At 50.6% G+C, this 15,502-nt stretch overlaps 1 protein-coding gene across 4 annotated transcripts in view; it reads right to left on the bottom strand.

The window, feature by feature from the left end:
• The window catches only part of PALD1 (phosphatase domain containing paladin 1), an 84,885-nt gene that overhangs the window by 24,835 nt on the left and 44,548 nt on the right, over positions 1-15,502 (bottom strand). For all 4 annotated transcript variants that reach the window (XM_079900553.1, XM_079900550.1, XM_079900551.1 and 1 more), the window contains exons 6-17: positions 15,119-15,279; positions 14,846-14,921; positions 14,073-14,224; positions 13,605-13,704; positions 13,289-13,393; positions 11,235-11,330; positions 10,668-10,796; positions 10,053-10,169; positions 9,817-9,972; positions 9,322-9,504; positions 8,069-8,209; positions 7,763-7,834 (exon numbers count right to left, since the gene is read on the bottom strand). In XM_079900553.1, the coding sequence (XP_079756679.1) occupies positions 7,763-7,834; positions 8,069-8,209; positions 9,322-9,504; positions 9,817-9,972; positions 10,053-10,169; positions 10,668-10,796; positions 11,235-11,330; positions 13,289-13,393; positions 13,605-13,704; positions 14,073-14,224; positions 14,846-14,921; positions 15,119-15,279 (1,488 nt within the window). The remainder of the gene's footprint in view (positions 1-7,762; positions 7,835-8,068; positions 8,210-9,321; positions 9,505-9,816; positions 9,973-10,052; positions 10,170-10,667; positions 10,797-11,234; positions 11,331-13,288; positions 13,394-13,604; positions 13,705-14,072; positions 14,225-14,845; positions 14,922-15,118; positions 15,280-15,502) is intronic.

Here is a 15,502-nt window from a genome sequence, read left to right on the forward strand (position 1 = left end):
AGCTGGCCTAGACATGAGCATGTCTTGGGGTGGCTAAGGATGGGGATACAGGGGCATCCTTGGGTCACATGATGTAACTTTAGAACACAGATTCAGAGGTCAACTACCTGGCTTGTGCCCTGACCCCATCACCTCTCTGACGTGGTTCTGGGGTGATGAGCTTGGCTCCCAGCACCTCAGTTTCCTCATCTATCAACTGGGAGTAGTAAGGGCACCTAACCTGTGAAGGGTGAAGAAGGGAGCACACACAGAGCTCCTGGCACAGGACTGGGTGTGAGTAGAGAGAGTTCTAACTATCACATCTGAGGGACCGACATGTAGACTTGGAAATAAACCCTCGTGTATACGGTCAAATGATTTTTGCAAAACCATTCGATGGGGAAGGGACATTCTTTTCAACAAATGGTGCTGGGAAAACTGGATATCCACATGCAAAAGAATGAACTTGGACCCTTACCTTATACCATATACAAAAATTAATTCAGACAGAAAGATAGACAAGAACAAAAGGCAGAGGGCTGCGTTCCAGATGAAGGAACAAGATAAAACCCCAGAAAAACAACTAAATGAAGTAGAGATAGGCAACCTTCCAGAAAAAGTATTCAGAACAATGATAGTGAAGATGATCCAGGACCTCGGAAAAAGAACGGAGGCAAAGATCAAGAAGATGCAAGAAATGTTTAACAAAGACCTAGAAGAATTAAAGAACAAACAAACAGAGATGAAAATACAATAACTGAAATGAAAAATACACTAGAAGGAATCAATAGCAGAATAACTGAGGCAGAAGAACGGACAAGTGACCTGGAAGACAGAATGGTGGAATTCACTGCCGTGGAACAGAATAATGAAAAAAGAATCAAAAGAAATGAAGACAGCCTAAGAGACCTCTGGGACAACATTAAACGCAACAACATTCGCATTATAGGGGTCCCAGGAGGAGAAGAGAGAGAGAAAGGACCCGAGAAAATATCTGAAGAAATTATAGTCAAAAACGTGGCTAACATGGGAAAGGAAATAGCCACCCAAATCCACAAAGCGCAGAGAGTCCCAGGCAGGATAAACCCAAGGAGAAACACACCGAGACACACAGTAGTAATCAAACTGACAAAAATTAAAGACAAAGAAAAATTATTGAAAGGAGCAAGGGAAAAAAGACAAATAACATACAAGGGAACTCCCATAAGGTTAACAGCTGATTTCTCAGCAGAAACTCTACAAGCCAGAAGGGAGTGGCATGACACATTTAAAGGGATGAAAGGGAAGAACCTACAACCAAGATTACTCTACCGGGCAAGGATCTCATTCAGATTCAATGGAGAAATCAAAAACTTTACAGATAAGCAAAAGCTAAGAGAATTCAGCACCACCAAACCAGCTCTACAACAAATGCTAAAGGAACTTCTCTAAGTGGGAAACACGGAGAAGAAAAGGACCTACAAAAACAAACCCAATGGGCTTCCCTGGTGGCGCAGTGGTTGAGAGTCCGCCTGCTGATGCAGGGGACACGGGTTCGTGCCCCGGTCTGGGAGGATCCCACATGCCGCGGAGCGGCTGGGCCCGTGAGCCATGGCCGCTGAGCCTGCGCGTCCGGAGCCTGTGCCCCGCAACAGGAGAGGCCACAGAGGTGAGAGGCCCACGTACCACCAAAAAAAAAAAAAAAAAAAAACCCAAAACAATTAAGAAAATGGTAATAGGAACATACGTATCGATAATTACCTTAAACGTGAATGGATAAAATGTCCAACCAAAAGACACAGGCTCACAGAATGGATACAAAAACATGACCCATATATATGCTGTCTACAAGAGACCCACTTCAGACCTAGGGACACATACAGACTGAAAGTGAGAGGATGGAAAAAGATATTCCTTCAAATGGAAATCAAAAGAGAGCTGGAGTAGCAATACTCATATCAGATAAAAGACTTTAAAAAAAAGAACGTTACAAGAGGCAAGGAAGGACACTACATAATGATCAAGGGATCAATCCAAGAAGAAGATATAACAATTATAAATATATATGCACCCAACATAGGAGCACCTCAATACATAAGGTAACTGCTAACAGCTCTAAAAGAGGAAATCTACAGTAACACAATAATAGTGGGGGACTTTAACACCTCACTTACATCAATGGACAGATCATCCAAACAGAAAATTAATAAGGAAACACAAGCTTTAAATGACACAACAGACCAGATAGATTTAACTGATATCTATAGGACATTCCATCCAAAAACAGATTACACTTTCTTCTCAAGTGTACACGGAACATTCTCCAAGACAGATCACATCTTGGGTCACAAATCAAGCCTCAGTAAATTTAAGATAATTGAAATCATATCAAGCATCTTTTCTGACCACAATGCTATGAGATTAGAAATCAATTACAGGGAAAAAAACATAAAAAACACAAACACATGGAGGCTAAACAATACGTTACTAAATAGAATCACTGAAGAAATCAAACAGGAAATCAAAAAATACCTAGAGACAAATTACAACAAAAACATGATGATCCAAAACCTACGGGACCTATGGGATGCAGCAAAAGCAGTTCTAAGAGGGAAAAAGAAACAAGAAAAATCTCAAATAAACAATCTAACCTTACACCTAAAGGAACTAGAGAAAGAAGAACAAATAAAACTCAAAGTTAGTAGAAGGAAAGAAATCATAAAGATCAGAACAGAAATAAATGAAATAGAAACAAAGAAAACAATAGCAAAGATCAATAAAACTAAAAGCTGGTTCTTTGAGAAGATAAACAAAATTGATAAACCATTAGCCAGACTCATCAAGAAAAGGAGGGAGAGGACTCAAATAAATAAAATTAGAAATGAAATAGGAGAAGTTAAAACAGACACAAGAGAAATACAAAGCATCCTACTACAAGCGACTCTATGCCAACAAAATGGACAACCTGGAAGAAATGGACAAATTCTTAGAAAAGCACAACGTTCTGAGACTGAACCAGGAAGAGACAGAAAATATGAACAGGCCAATCACAAACACTGAAATTGAAACTGTGATTAAAAATCTTCCAACAAACAAGAGCCCAGAACCAGATAGCTTCACAGGCAAATTCTGTCAAACATTTAGAGAAGCGCTAACACCCGTCCTTCTCAAACTCTTTCAAAACATTGCAGAGGAAGGAACACTCCCAAACTCATTCTATGAGGCCACCATCACCCTGATACCAAAACCAGACAAAGATAATACAAAAAAATTACAGACCAATATCACTGATGAATATAGATGCAAAAATCCTCAACAAAATACTAGCAAACAGAATCCAACAACATATTAAAAGGATCATACACCATGATCAAGTGGGATTTATCCCAGGGATGCAAGGACTCTTCAATATATGCAAATCAATCAATGTGATACACCATATTAACAAACTGAAGAATAAAAACCATATGATCATCTCAGTAGATGCAGAAAAAGCTTTTAACAAAATTCAACACTCATTTACGATAAAAGCTGTCCAGAAAGTGGGCATAGAGGGAACCTACCTCAACATAATAAAGGCCATATACGACAAACCCACAGCAAACATCATTCTCAATGGTGAAAACCTGAAAGCATCTCCTCTAAGATCAGGAACAAGACAAGGATGTCCATTCTCGCCGCTATTACTCAACATAGTTTTAGAAATCCTAGCCATGGCAATCAGAGAAGAAAAAGAAACAAAGGGAATACAAGTGGAAAAGAAGAAGTAAAACTGTCACTGTTTGCAGATGACATGATACTATACATAGAGAATCCTAAAGATGCCACCAGAAAACTACTAGACCCAATCAATGAATTTGGTAAGGTTGCAGGATACAAAATTAACGCACAGAAATCTCGTGCATTCCTGTACACTAATGATGAAAAATCTGAAAGAGAAATTAAGGAAACACTCTCATATACCATTGCAGCAAAAGGAAAAAAATACCTAGTAATAAACCTACCTAAGGAGACAAAAGACCTGTATGCAGAAAACTATAAGACACTGATGAAAGAAATTAAAGATGATACCATGTTTTTGGATTGGAAGAGTCAATACTGTGAAAATGACTATACTACCCAAAGCAATCTATAGATTCAATGCAATCCCTGTCAAATTACCAATGGCATTTTTTTACAGAACTAGAACAAAAAATCTTAAAATCTGTATGGAGACACAAAAGACCCCAAATAGCCAAAGCAGTCTTGAGGGAAAAAAACGGAGCTGGAGGAATCAGACTCCCTGACTTCAGACTATACTACAAAGCTACACTAATCAAGACAATAATGGTATGGCACAAAAACAGAACTATAGATCAATGGAACGGGATAGAAAGCCCAGAGATAAATCCATGCACCTATGGTCAACTAATCTATGACAAAGGAGGCAAGGACATACAATGGAGAAAAGACAGTCTCTTCAATAACTGGTGCTGGGAAAACTGGACAGCTACATGTAAAAGAATGAAATTAGAACACTCCCTAATACCATACACAAAAATAAACTCAAAATGGACCTAAATGTTAAGACTGGACACTATAAAAGTCTTAGAGGAAAACATAGTAAGAACACTCTGTGACGTAAATCACAGCAAGATCTTTTTTGATCCACCTCGTAGAGTAATGGAAATAAAAACAAAAATAAACAAATGGGACCTAATGAAACTTAAAAGCTTTTGCAAAGCAACGGAAACTGCAAACAAGATGAAAAGACAACCCTCAGAATGGGAGAAAATATTTGCAAACGAATCAACAGACAAAGGATTAATCTCCAAAATATATAAATAGCTCACGCAGCTCAATATTAAGAAAACAAACAACCTAATCCAAAAATGGGCAGAAGACCTAAATAGACATTTCTCCAAAGAAGACATACAGGTGGCCAAGAAGCACATGAAAAGCTGCTCAACATCACTAATTATTAGAGAAATGCAAATCAAAACTACAATGAGGTATCACCTCACACCAGTTAGAATGGGCAACATCAGAAAATCTACAAACAACAAATGCTGGAGAGGGTGTGGACAAAAGGGAACCCTCTTGCACTGTTGGTGGGAATGTGAATTGATACCGCCGCTATGGAGAACAGTATGGAGGTTCCTTAAAAAACTAAAAATAGAATTAACATATGACCTAGCAATCCCACTACTGGGCATATACCCAGAGAAAACCATAATTCAAAAAGACACATGGGGGCTTCCCTGGTGGCGCAGTGGCTGAGAGTCCGCCTGCCGATGCAGGGGACACGGGTTCGTGCCCCGGTCCGGGAAGATCCCACATGCCGCGGAGCGGCTGGGCCCATGAGCCATGGCCGCTGAGCCTGCACGTCCGGAGCCTGTGCTCCACAACAGGAGAGGCCACAACAGTGAGAGGCCCGCGTACTACAAATAAAAAATAAAAAAAAGACACATGCACCCCAATGTTCACTGCAGCACTATGTACAATAGCCAGGCCATGGAAGCAACCTAAATGCCCACCGACAGACAAATGGATAAAGAAGATGTGGTACATATATTCAATGAAATATTACTCAACCATAAAAAGGACCGAAATTGGGTCATTTGTAGAGACGTGGATGGATCTAGAGACTGTCATACAGAGTGAAGTAAGTCAGAAAGAGAAAAACAAATATTGTAATATTAACACATATATGTGGACCTAGAAAAATGGCACAGATGAACCGGTTTGCAGGGCAGACATAGAGACACAGATGGAGAGAACAAACGTATGGACACCAAGGAGGGAAAGTGGTGGTGGTGGGGTGGTGGTGTGATGAATTGGGAGATTGGGATTGACATATATACACTAATATGTATAAAATGGATAACTAATAAGAACCTGCTATATAAAAAAATAAAATTAAACTAAAGAAATAAAATTAATTCAAAATGGATCAAAGACCTCAATGTAAGAGCTAAAACCATAAAATTCTTAGAAGAAAAGCTTCATAACGTTGCATTTAGCAATGACTTCTTGGATATGACACCAAAAGCACAGGAAACAAGAAAAAACAGACAAATTGATTTTCATCAAAATTAAAAATTTTTGCATGAAAGGACACTATCAATAGAGTAAAAAGGCAACCCACCGAACTATCACGTATCTAACAAGGGATTGATATCCAGAATATATAAAGAGTTCCTACAACTCAACAATAACAAAACAACCCAAATCAAAAATGGGCAAAGAATTCAGATAGGAATTTCTCCAAGAAAGATACAAAAATGGCCATAAAACAAATGAAACAATGTTCAACATCACTAGTCGGTGGGGAAATTCAAATCAACACCACAGTGAGATGTCACTTCATACCTACTAGGAAGGCTATTATCAAAAAAAAAACAGAAAACAACAAGTGTTGGCAAGAATGTGGAGGAATTGGAACCCTTGTGCTTTGCTGGCAGGAATGTATATGGTGCAGCTGCTGTGGAAAACAATATGGCAGTTCCTCAAAATTTAAACAGTGAATTACCAGTTGATCCAGTGATTCCACTTCTGGAATTGAAAGCAAAGACTCAAACAGATATGTGTACACCCATGTTCACAGCAGCGCGATTCACAGTAGCCCAAAGGTGAAGACAACGTAAGTGCCCACGGACAGATGAATGGATAAACAAAATGTGGTCGACACTTACAATGGAATGCTACTCAGCCTTTTAAAAATGCAAATTGTGACACATGCTACACCACGGATGAAACTGGATGCTATTATGCTAAGTGCAATAAGCCAGTCACAAAAGGACAAATACTGTATGATTCTCCTCACATGAGGTATATAAAATAGTCAAATTCATAGAGATAGAAAGTGGAATGGTGGCTGCCAGGGGCTGGGGGAGGGGAGATGGGCAGTTAGTGTTTAATGGATAGGGTCAATTTGGCCTAAGGAAAAAGTTCTGGAGATGGTGGTGATGGTTGCACAATAATGTGAATGTACTTAATGCCACAGAGCTGTACACTGCAAAATGGTTAAAATGGTAAATTTTGTGTTATGTACGTTTTACCACAATAAGAAATTAAAAGGAAAAGAATCAGTGAATCAGCCAGAAGAAGGAAGAGAGAAGTGGTCCAGGGCAAGGGAAAAGCACATGCAAAGGCCCAGAAGCTGAAAGCGCTTGGTGAGTTTGAGGAGCTGCATGGAGGCCAGGGTGTCAGGACAGTAGGGAGGGCAGGGAAGGGGCACTGGCCAGGCCGGCCAGGTAGGCAGGAGCCGACCACAACACCGACACCGGGCAGCCACGTGCCAACTCTGAGTTCCACTTGCCCCATGTGTAAGACGGAGACACTGCCACCTACTTACAGGGTGTCAGGGAACGTGACATGAGGCACATGAGGTGCAATACATGGATGGCTAAATGTGAGATGTTAGCACTGTCCATCCAGTGCCCTGAATTGAAATGGGGGTGGGGCGGGGTGGTCCGGGGCCCGGCACCAGGGTCACCAACCGCAGCTGGGTCCCAGGTGCCCGTGAGGTGGTCGTCAGTGTTACCCAGACAAGATGGTGGCCAGGAGCCCAGCAGCAGGGCCAGGAGGAGTGGGGGGGATCCGCCCCCTCTTCTCCAAACACCATCTGCCGGGGCCCAGAGCCAAGCTACCCTGTGCCCTGTTTGCTCATCTGTGAAATGGGGACAGGGAAGGACTGATACGATGAGGTAGAATAAGGTAATGGCCTTAGGAGGAGCTTTGAAGATCTCCCCCCAACCTGCCAGCAAGACTCACCCCTCCCCTCCCCCAGGTGTCCCCTGGAGACCCCACGGGGCATGCTCACCTCAAACTCGCCCTTGGTGAACTTGGCATCGGGCACGCTCACGAGCTCCTCCTCGCCCACCTCAGGGAAGCCCTAAGGGAGGACAGCTGCTGGGACCGGAAGCATGGCTACCAGACCGCACCCTCCCCCAGCTCTGCCCACAGCTGGAGCCCGTGCCGGGGGTCTGCCAGCCCACGCGCCGTCTGCCCAGGGCTGATGAGAGGGGGCTCTGGGACCACACCTTCCTGCCACAGCCAGGGTCCCCAGGGACCAAATGCCCACCCTGCCTGGGCAGAGCCCTGTCCTCACACAGGAGGCCACACATACTCGGATGTGCCAGAAGGCTAGCACGGCCACCACCATGGCGGTCGTGGTCCGGCCCTGGCCGCTGAGGCAGCTGAACACGAAGCCGGAACCCGGGTCCTTGGCGAGGGCAGCCTGCAGGGTCCCCAGCAGCCGGTCGAAATCCTGCACAGGGAGACCAAGGTCTGAGTCAGTGGGTACTCCCAGCTGCACAGACTCCCAAGATGGCCCATCCCTCCAAATGGCAACCATGGCAGCTGTCCTGGGAGTGTCTGCCCGGAGCCTGGCTGTGTCAGGCTCACAACCTTGTATGCACATACGCTCAGCTCACTGCAGTACACACAAGACCACGTGCACGTAAACAGCCACACTCCCATGTAACCAGGCACTGGACGTATGAGCAGACACGGGCACACACCTGAGGTTCCTGGTGCCCACCATCTGCCAGGTAGAACAAGCACATTCCTATGTGCTGCGCCCCCGGGGCTGCACGTGGACCCCCCCCGCCCCCGCCCTACTGCCCACCTGAGGTGGACCCAACCCAGATCCCAGTTTGAGGGCAGTCCCAACCTCAGCCAATCACTGCAGCGTGAGACCACCAGAGGGCAACAAACTACGGGCAGCCAGACCCACAGAGCAAAGTGAGGGGGCCATACAAGCCCCGTCACCACCCGTCTCACAGACAGACAGACACAGGCGCATCACCCAAAGAACTGACACATCACACAGGCACACAGCGACCCCCACACAACACACGCCAGGCACACACACCACACAAACCTTAAAGACCCACAGACCGTACAGACATTCACAGGCATAAACCTACAGATATCACATGCAGACAGAACTCCCTCAGTCACACACAGCATTCCCCAGCACCCTCCTCCACAAACCCCCTACACACACACCACACAGCTCCCCACCAGACACGCTCTCCACGCGTCCCCCAGTAAAGACAAGTGGCACAGCACAGCCTCCATAGACACAAACACACCACACACACTCTCCACCACCACACCCACTCTGAACACACACAGACATGCCCACCCACCCCACACACACCTACAACACATAATACACACAAACAGGCACGCGCGCACACGCAAACACGAAGCTTGGCAGGCATGTGAATAAACCGCCTAGGCCGACCTGAAACCCTGCAGAACAAGCTCTTAGTCCCTCTGGGGAGCTGTGCCCACAGCCAAGGCCCAGGCCCGAGGGAGGCAGGGGGGGCGTCCTCTCCCTCCCCAGAGGCCTCAGCCACGCAGCCCCCTCACCTCCTCGCGGGGGGCACAGAAGTCTGGCATGGGGACGCGGTGGTAGGTAAGGCCGGGGCAGGCCCCGCGGTGCTGGCTGAAGACCTCCTGCGTCGTGAGGCATGTCTGGAACCTGCGGGTCCGTGGGCCCTGGGTGCCTGCGGGAGGCATGCTCAGGTGGGCCTTCAGCTGGGTCTCCAGGTTCTAGGGGAGGGTGGGACGGAGGGCTCAGGCCACGCGGCAGCCCCCAGGCCAGCCCTGAAAGACCAGCACCTCTGCGGCCAGGATAGTCCTGGCTTCCGGGCCCATCCCTCCCCCTTCTCAAGCCTCAAGGTTTATAACCAGACCCGGGGCTGCAAGGGAGTCCTGAGTCAGCCACTCCCTGAGACCGCTCCTCTCGGGGCCTCAGTTTCTTCATCTGTACAAAAGGAGCACAGAAGCTTCTGAAGACCCTTTCAGGCCAAGTCCCCAGAATGCCTCCAAGGCAGGGGTGCGTACAAGGCAGGAGGGCCTCACCTCCACCTGGCTAGGGGCCGTGGGGGGCCCAGGCCACCGCAGGCTGTGGGTGCGCCCGTCACACTCCAGCACAGCCTCCTCTCTCAGGTTGACCCACACGACCTGCTGCAGCTTCCTCTTAGTGTCGGTCAAGTAGGCCAAGATACTCCCCAGGGCCTGGGGGGACAGATGGCCGTCAGTGCAAGAGCTCAAACCCCCTTCTCCTCACCCCGCAAGTGGGCCCCCTGGCTGGTCACCTTGGCACTGGGCTGGGCCGTGCCATAGATGGGCAAACGGGGCACCCGCCGAAAGTTGGCCACGTCCATCTCTCTGACGGTGCTGAGTGCGTCCGGGGAGACGAGGTCATCTGCCCCCTGTTGGGAGAGAAGCAAGCCTGGGACCCTCAGCGGCCGACTGAGGTTCAGAACCTGGCCCCAGGTGGGCATGGGGAGTGGGGGGTGAGACCAGCACTTGACAGTTTAGAAAGCACTTTTGCACACTTGGAGCCTCAGAACCACCCTGGCAAGGGCAAGTGCAATGGTGCCCACTCTCCAGATTAGGAAGCTGAGGCTCAAAGATGAGAGGCTGGTGGCAAAGATACCAGAACCAGGTCTCCTGACTCCCAGCCCAGAGCGCTTGGCGTTGAGAATGAGGAGTGGGTACTGGAACGTAGCCAGAGCTGCAAATGCTTCTTAGGGCCTGAGAATGGCCCCATTTTGTTCACAGGAGGATCCCATCACCGCACGGACCATCCACCCTTTGCTTCCTGTGAGGGAAATGCTTAGCCCAACCCCACAGGAACCAAGGCTGTAATCAACCCCGGGGCCAGCCCACACCCACGCCCACTTCCCCAGCCAGCCAGGCACACTCACCAGGGAGCCGGTGGTGATGAGGTCCCCAGGGGCCACAGGCCCCGCTGAGCTTAGTGTCACAGGCAGGCGGTACAGTTCGGGACGGGCACACAGCCAGCGGCTGAAACTGAGGGCAAAAGCCAACGGGTACTGCAGCCCGAGGCAGGGAGAGACGGGAGTTCAGGGTCACATGGCCATCCCAAACTCTCCCTGCCTGCCCTCTGGTCGGGGGACCCCAAGAGATACCCATCACGGCCCAGGGCAGGGATGAGGGGCTGGGGAGAGAGGACCAGCATATCCGAAGCGAGATCCCTCCAGGCCCCGATGCCCTGGCTAAGGGTACAGAGATGGGCCCAGAGGAAAGAGACGTGGGGCCTCCCTTTGCCTGACCTGCTCGGGGACCATCCCTCTATCTGGGTCTCTCCTTGCCTCTCCCAAACCCGCCTTCCTCTGGAACCAACACACATGTCCCCACTCCCCTCCCCGGCTCCACAGGGGTCCCCATCAACCCCATGCCAGTCACTGGGTGGGGAGTCTGGAGGGGCCCCAGGAGAAAGGGGGATGGGTCCGCTCATCCCCCTACCCCACCTGCTCATGGAGATAGTAGTTAAACAGGACCAGGTAGAAGTATCGCTCCAGGCTCCGCAGCGCCCTCTGCCGGACACCGCGCTGGCTGCCGCTTTCCTGAGAGGAAGGGACCAGGAAGGAGGGCGGGCAGTAAAGATGGGGCTGCTAAGCCACCCATCCCCACACCAGAAGGCAGGAGTTAAGCCTCAGAAATTCCCATTAGACAATCTACCCCCACCCTTCATAACCCTGTTTCGCCAGGTTGGAAGTTCTTCCAACCCTATCCCATTTGCTGTGGTTTATCCATGGTGCAGGAAGAGCTACTGGTGACCCCAGGAGGCACTCCAGCTCTCGGTGAGGCTCTGTGCCCAGAGACAGGCTGGGCCTCGCCGCTTTGCTCCAATGCCACCCACCATGCAGGGTCGCCTACAATCCGTGTTGAAGCAGCAAGTGTATAAACACCCTTCCCTGAACCAGAGGCCCTCGCTTAAGAGCAGCGACCCTCCCCACCCCAGCGTCCTCTGGGCAGGGGGCTGTCACAGAAAATTCCAAGGGTCCCTCTCTTCACCTTCGGATCTCAGGCTTCTCCTGCTAAGTCAGCACCACCTTCTGGAGGGCAAGTGAGATTCGTACAGGCCCGAAAAAAAGGTCATGCCCTTGGATGAAATTTAACCCCATCTTTGGGAATCCAGGCCAGAGGTCAGCAAACTTTTACTTCTATAAAAGGCCAGACAGTAAATTTTCTAGGCTTGTGGGCTACACGATCTGCCTTGCAACAGGACTCTGCCTGTTGCAGCATAAGAGAGCCAGAGAGCCAGACTCTGCCACGGCAGCATAAGAGAGCCAGAGACGGTACATAAATGGATGGGCAAGACCTCGTTCCAACAAAACTTATTTATCAAAACAGGTGGTGGGTTGGATTTGGCCCGTGGGCCATCGTCTGTCAACCCCTAATCTAGACCTTATAAGGGGAAAAATCCTAAATACACAAAAGCCTCATCTTCACGAAGTAGTTCAATGCGAAGTACTTACTTTGACCCCACTGCGCAACTAGATGGGGCCTGACGATCACAGCAGGTGACGGCCAGGAGGAACACCTGCTCTGCCAGGTGCCCTTCTGAGGCCTTATGACCTGAGCTCATCTAATCGTCACAACAACCCTATGGGGTAGTTATTGTGAGTGGCCTCATTTTACGAGTGGGGAAACTGAGGCACAGAGCAGTGAAGCAGGTTGCCCAGGTCCACACGCCTCTAGGTGGCAGAGCCAGGAACAGAAAGAACTCAGGCAATCGGGCCAGAGCTCTGCTCCTAACCTATCGGGCCAATGATGGCTGAGCCTCACGATGGCTTTGGTTCCACAGCCAGTAAACCTCAACAACGATAAGCAGGTATGACATGGAAGGGACGGGGTTACACGAAATAAGCAGGACATAGACGTGCCCTAGGCAACCTACAAAAGAACATCAGAGATATGAAAACTGAAGGAAGGCAGCCAAAATGCTCACGGCAGCTGGGCTTGGATGACAGGCAGTTTTATTCCTTCTCTGATTTCTCAATTTTCTATGATATAATATTGCTTTTAAAACACTTTTTTAAGTGTTAAAGAAGAAAAAGACTCTGCGGGCTTTAGATTCTTTCCACGCGCTGTGTGCGAACAAGCCAACCTCCTCTCCCCAGAGCACAGGGACAGGCCCGCTGAGACAGCCCAGAGCCCGTCACTCTTGCAGAATCAGCGGCTGGACCAAACCTTGGCCTTCCCAAAGAACAGCGAGGGTTTTTATTTGCAGGGGGAGCCGGGAGCAGCCTGGGAAGTATCTGGAGCCAGAGGCCCCCAGCACCTTGCCAGCAGCCCCTTCCTCCATCCTGTTTATTCTGCAGCAAGGGGTCCTGGTCAGGGAAAGTAAACTTCCTCTCTTCCTGCAGGCCCAGCTCCCCATCTCCCCTTCCTCTGAAAACTGCTCTGCTCATGGGAGAAGCAGCAATTAGGAAAAGCCAGTCTGAAGGGGGCCAGTCAACAGGCCCAACCAAACAAGGCTGCCGGGCTCAGGCAAAAGCAGCGGCTCTCGGTGCCTCACCTGAGCCGGGGTCTCCGGCGGGCTGCCTTCCAGCTCCCTCCGGTGTTCCAAGACTACTTCCTTCAGGTCATGCAACTCTGCACAGGCGGTGATGGCTCTGTCCACCTGGTGCCAGAGACCAGGGCAGGGAAGAGGGGACGGCAGCAGGGATGGAGCAGGGCCATGGAAAGATGGCAGGAGGTAGAAGAGAGGGGGAAGGAGAATGACTGGCTGGGAAGGGAAGGAGCGGGCAGGGGAGGAAGAGGCCCCCCAGTGAGGGGAACGAGTGCCCCTCCACGGCCCCGCCCCCAGCTCCTTGCCCAGCCCCCTCACTCACCTCCTCCACCATCCTCCTCCCCTGGGGCACCACGTGGAGAAAGCTCTGGACCACCTGGAGCTGCTCCATGGGCAGTGGCTTGGTCTTCGTAGGGGCAGCCCTGACAGGGAGGGGCAGTACCCTCATCAGCACTCCCACAGGCCTGGAGGACGCCCCGCTGTCGACACCCTCCCATTCACCTGGCCGATGAGAGGCACCGGACTACATGCTCCAAGTTTTCCTTCCAAATCAGTTGGGGAGACAAGAGGCGTTTGTTCCACTGGGGAAACTGGGGCCCAGAAAGGCCAAGTGACTTTCTCCAGGTCAGCCAGTGAAGTTTGCAGCAAACTGGGAAGTGAACCCCAGCTGCCCAACTTCCAGCTGTAGCTCTGGGCTTCTGACGTGTCCCCGGCAACGTGGGGCAGCCCTGCCCTCCCCTCTCCTTATCCCCACAGTCCCCTGAGGCACTGGGTCCCACGAGCCACTCACTCCGGCCTCGAGGCAGTCCCACTGTGGTGAAGCAGGATGAGGGTGCCCAGAACCATGCCCAGGTTGGTCCTGCCCACGCCCGTCTGGCAGCTGAAGAGGAGAGCAGGGGGAGGCCCGTGGGCCTCTCGGAGCAGCAGCAGGCTGGGGGTCTCCTGGGGAAGGGCCACGAAGAGCAGGTAACAGCGTGACCAGAAGGCCCGCGGCTGAGGACCAAATTGGGGCTGGGGGATCATGACATGGGCCGCCCAGCCCCACGGCCCGATCTGCTCCACCTGCCCCAGGAGCACAGGCCCTGCCTCCTTCCCAGGGCCCTGGAGCTGAGAACTACTCAGAGGGGACAGGGCCACAGTTACTCTGCTGTGAGAGGCAAATTAAATAAGGTGACCTCCCAAGGGGGTTGGGACAGAAACACCGGTACTCAGGAGATATCAGCTGAAGCCTGGAAGGTAAGAATTTTTAGTTCCAATATAGAAATGAGGAACTTGAGGCCTAGAAGTTAGGAGATCTGTCCAGGATCACACAGCAAGTTAGCAGCCAAGCCACAGCCAGAGTCCAGTCCTCCAGATGGTCAGCGCTGGGCTCTGTCATTAGAGAATGTACAAATACACACCCACACCAGACACACACACAGCCCACACACTCACGCCCTCAGCCTTCCTCCAGAAGCCACACCCACCAGGGCATCTCCATGGAGACGGGGCCTTGACACAGACCCACTCTCCAAGCACCTGCCCACCCTCCATGCTCCCAGCACCCCTCTTGCCCCCACTTACCCGGAGGACACTGATAAAGGCATCAAACTGGGCTTCCAGGGGGGCTCCTTGCTCTGGCAGGGGCAGACGGTGGTACCTGCCGGGTGAGAGGGAGCGGCCCATCAGGCAGGCCACACACGCCGGACATCCCCTCACCCCCATATTCCCATGGGAGACACAGGCGTGGGGAACTCAGCCCAACCTGCAGATGGTGAGACTGAGGCCGCAGCTGGAGAGCAGGCCCAGAGAGCACCCACACCCAGCACACTGGGGGCCTGTGCAGGCCCTCGGTACCTGTAGGTGGGCCGCAGGAAGAGGGGCCGCTTGTACACCTCCTGGGTCACGTGCACATCGTCCTCGCCCTTGACGGCCACGGCGTGGGGCTCCCCCCGCAGGTCTTCGGTGTTGTGGTACACGTAGTACTTGTTCTCGCTCAGCTGGGCAAAGTCGTGGATCTAGAGGAGGTAGGGGGTCAGAGGGCCATGATGGACTTTCCTGGCTGAGCTCTGGAGTGCCTAGGCCACACCGAGGCCATGGACAAGCTGCTTTCCCTCCAGGGAGAACTACACACCAGAGGTCCTCTCTGTGCCCTGGGAGCCCTGACGGGACCAGGGTGGCCGCTGGCCCGAGGGCAGCCACCCATGCCTGAGTTGACATGGCCCACACTGGGGCCAGGCT

This window comes from Stenella coeruleoalba, assembly GCF_951394435.1.
Source record: "Stenella coeruleoalba genome assembly, chromosome: 16".
NCBI lineage: Eukaryota > Metazoa > Chordata > Mammalia > Artiodactyla > Delphinidae > Stenella > Stenella coeruleoalba.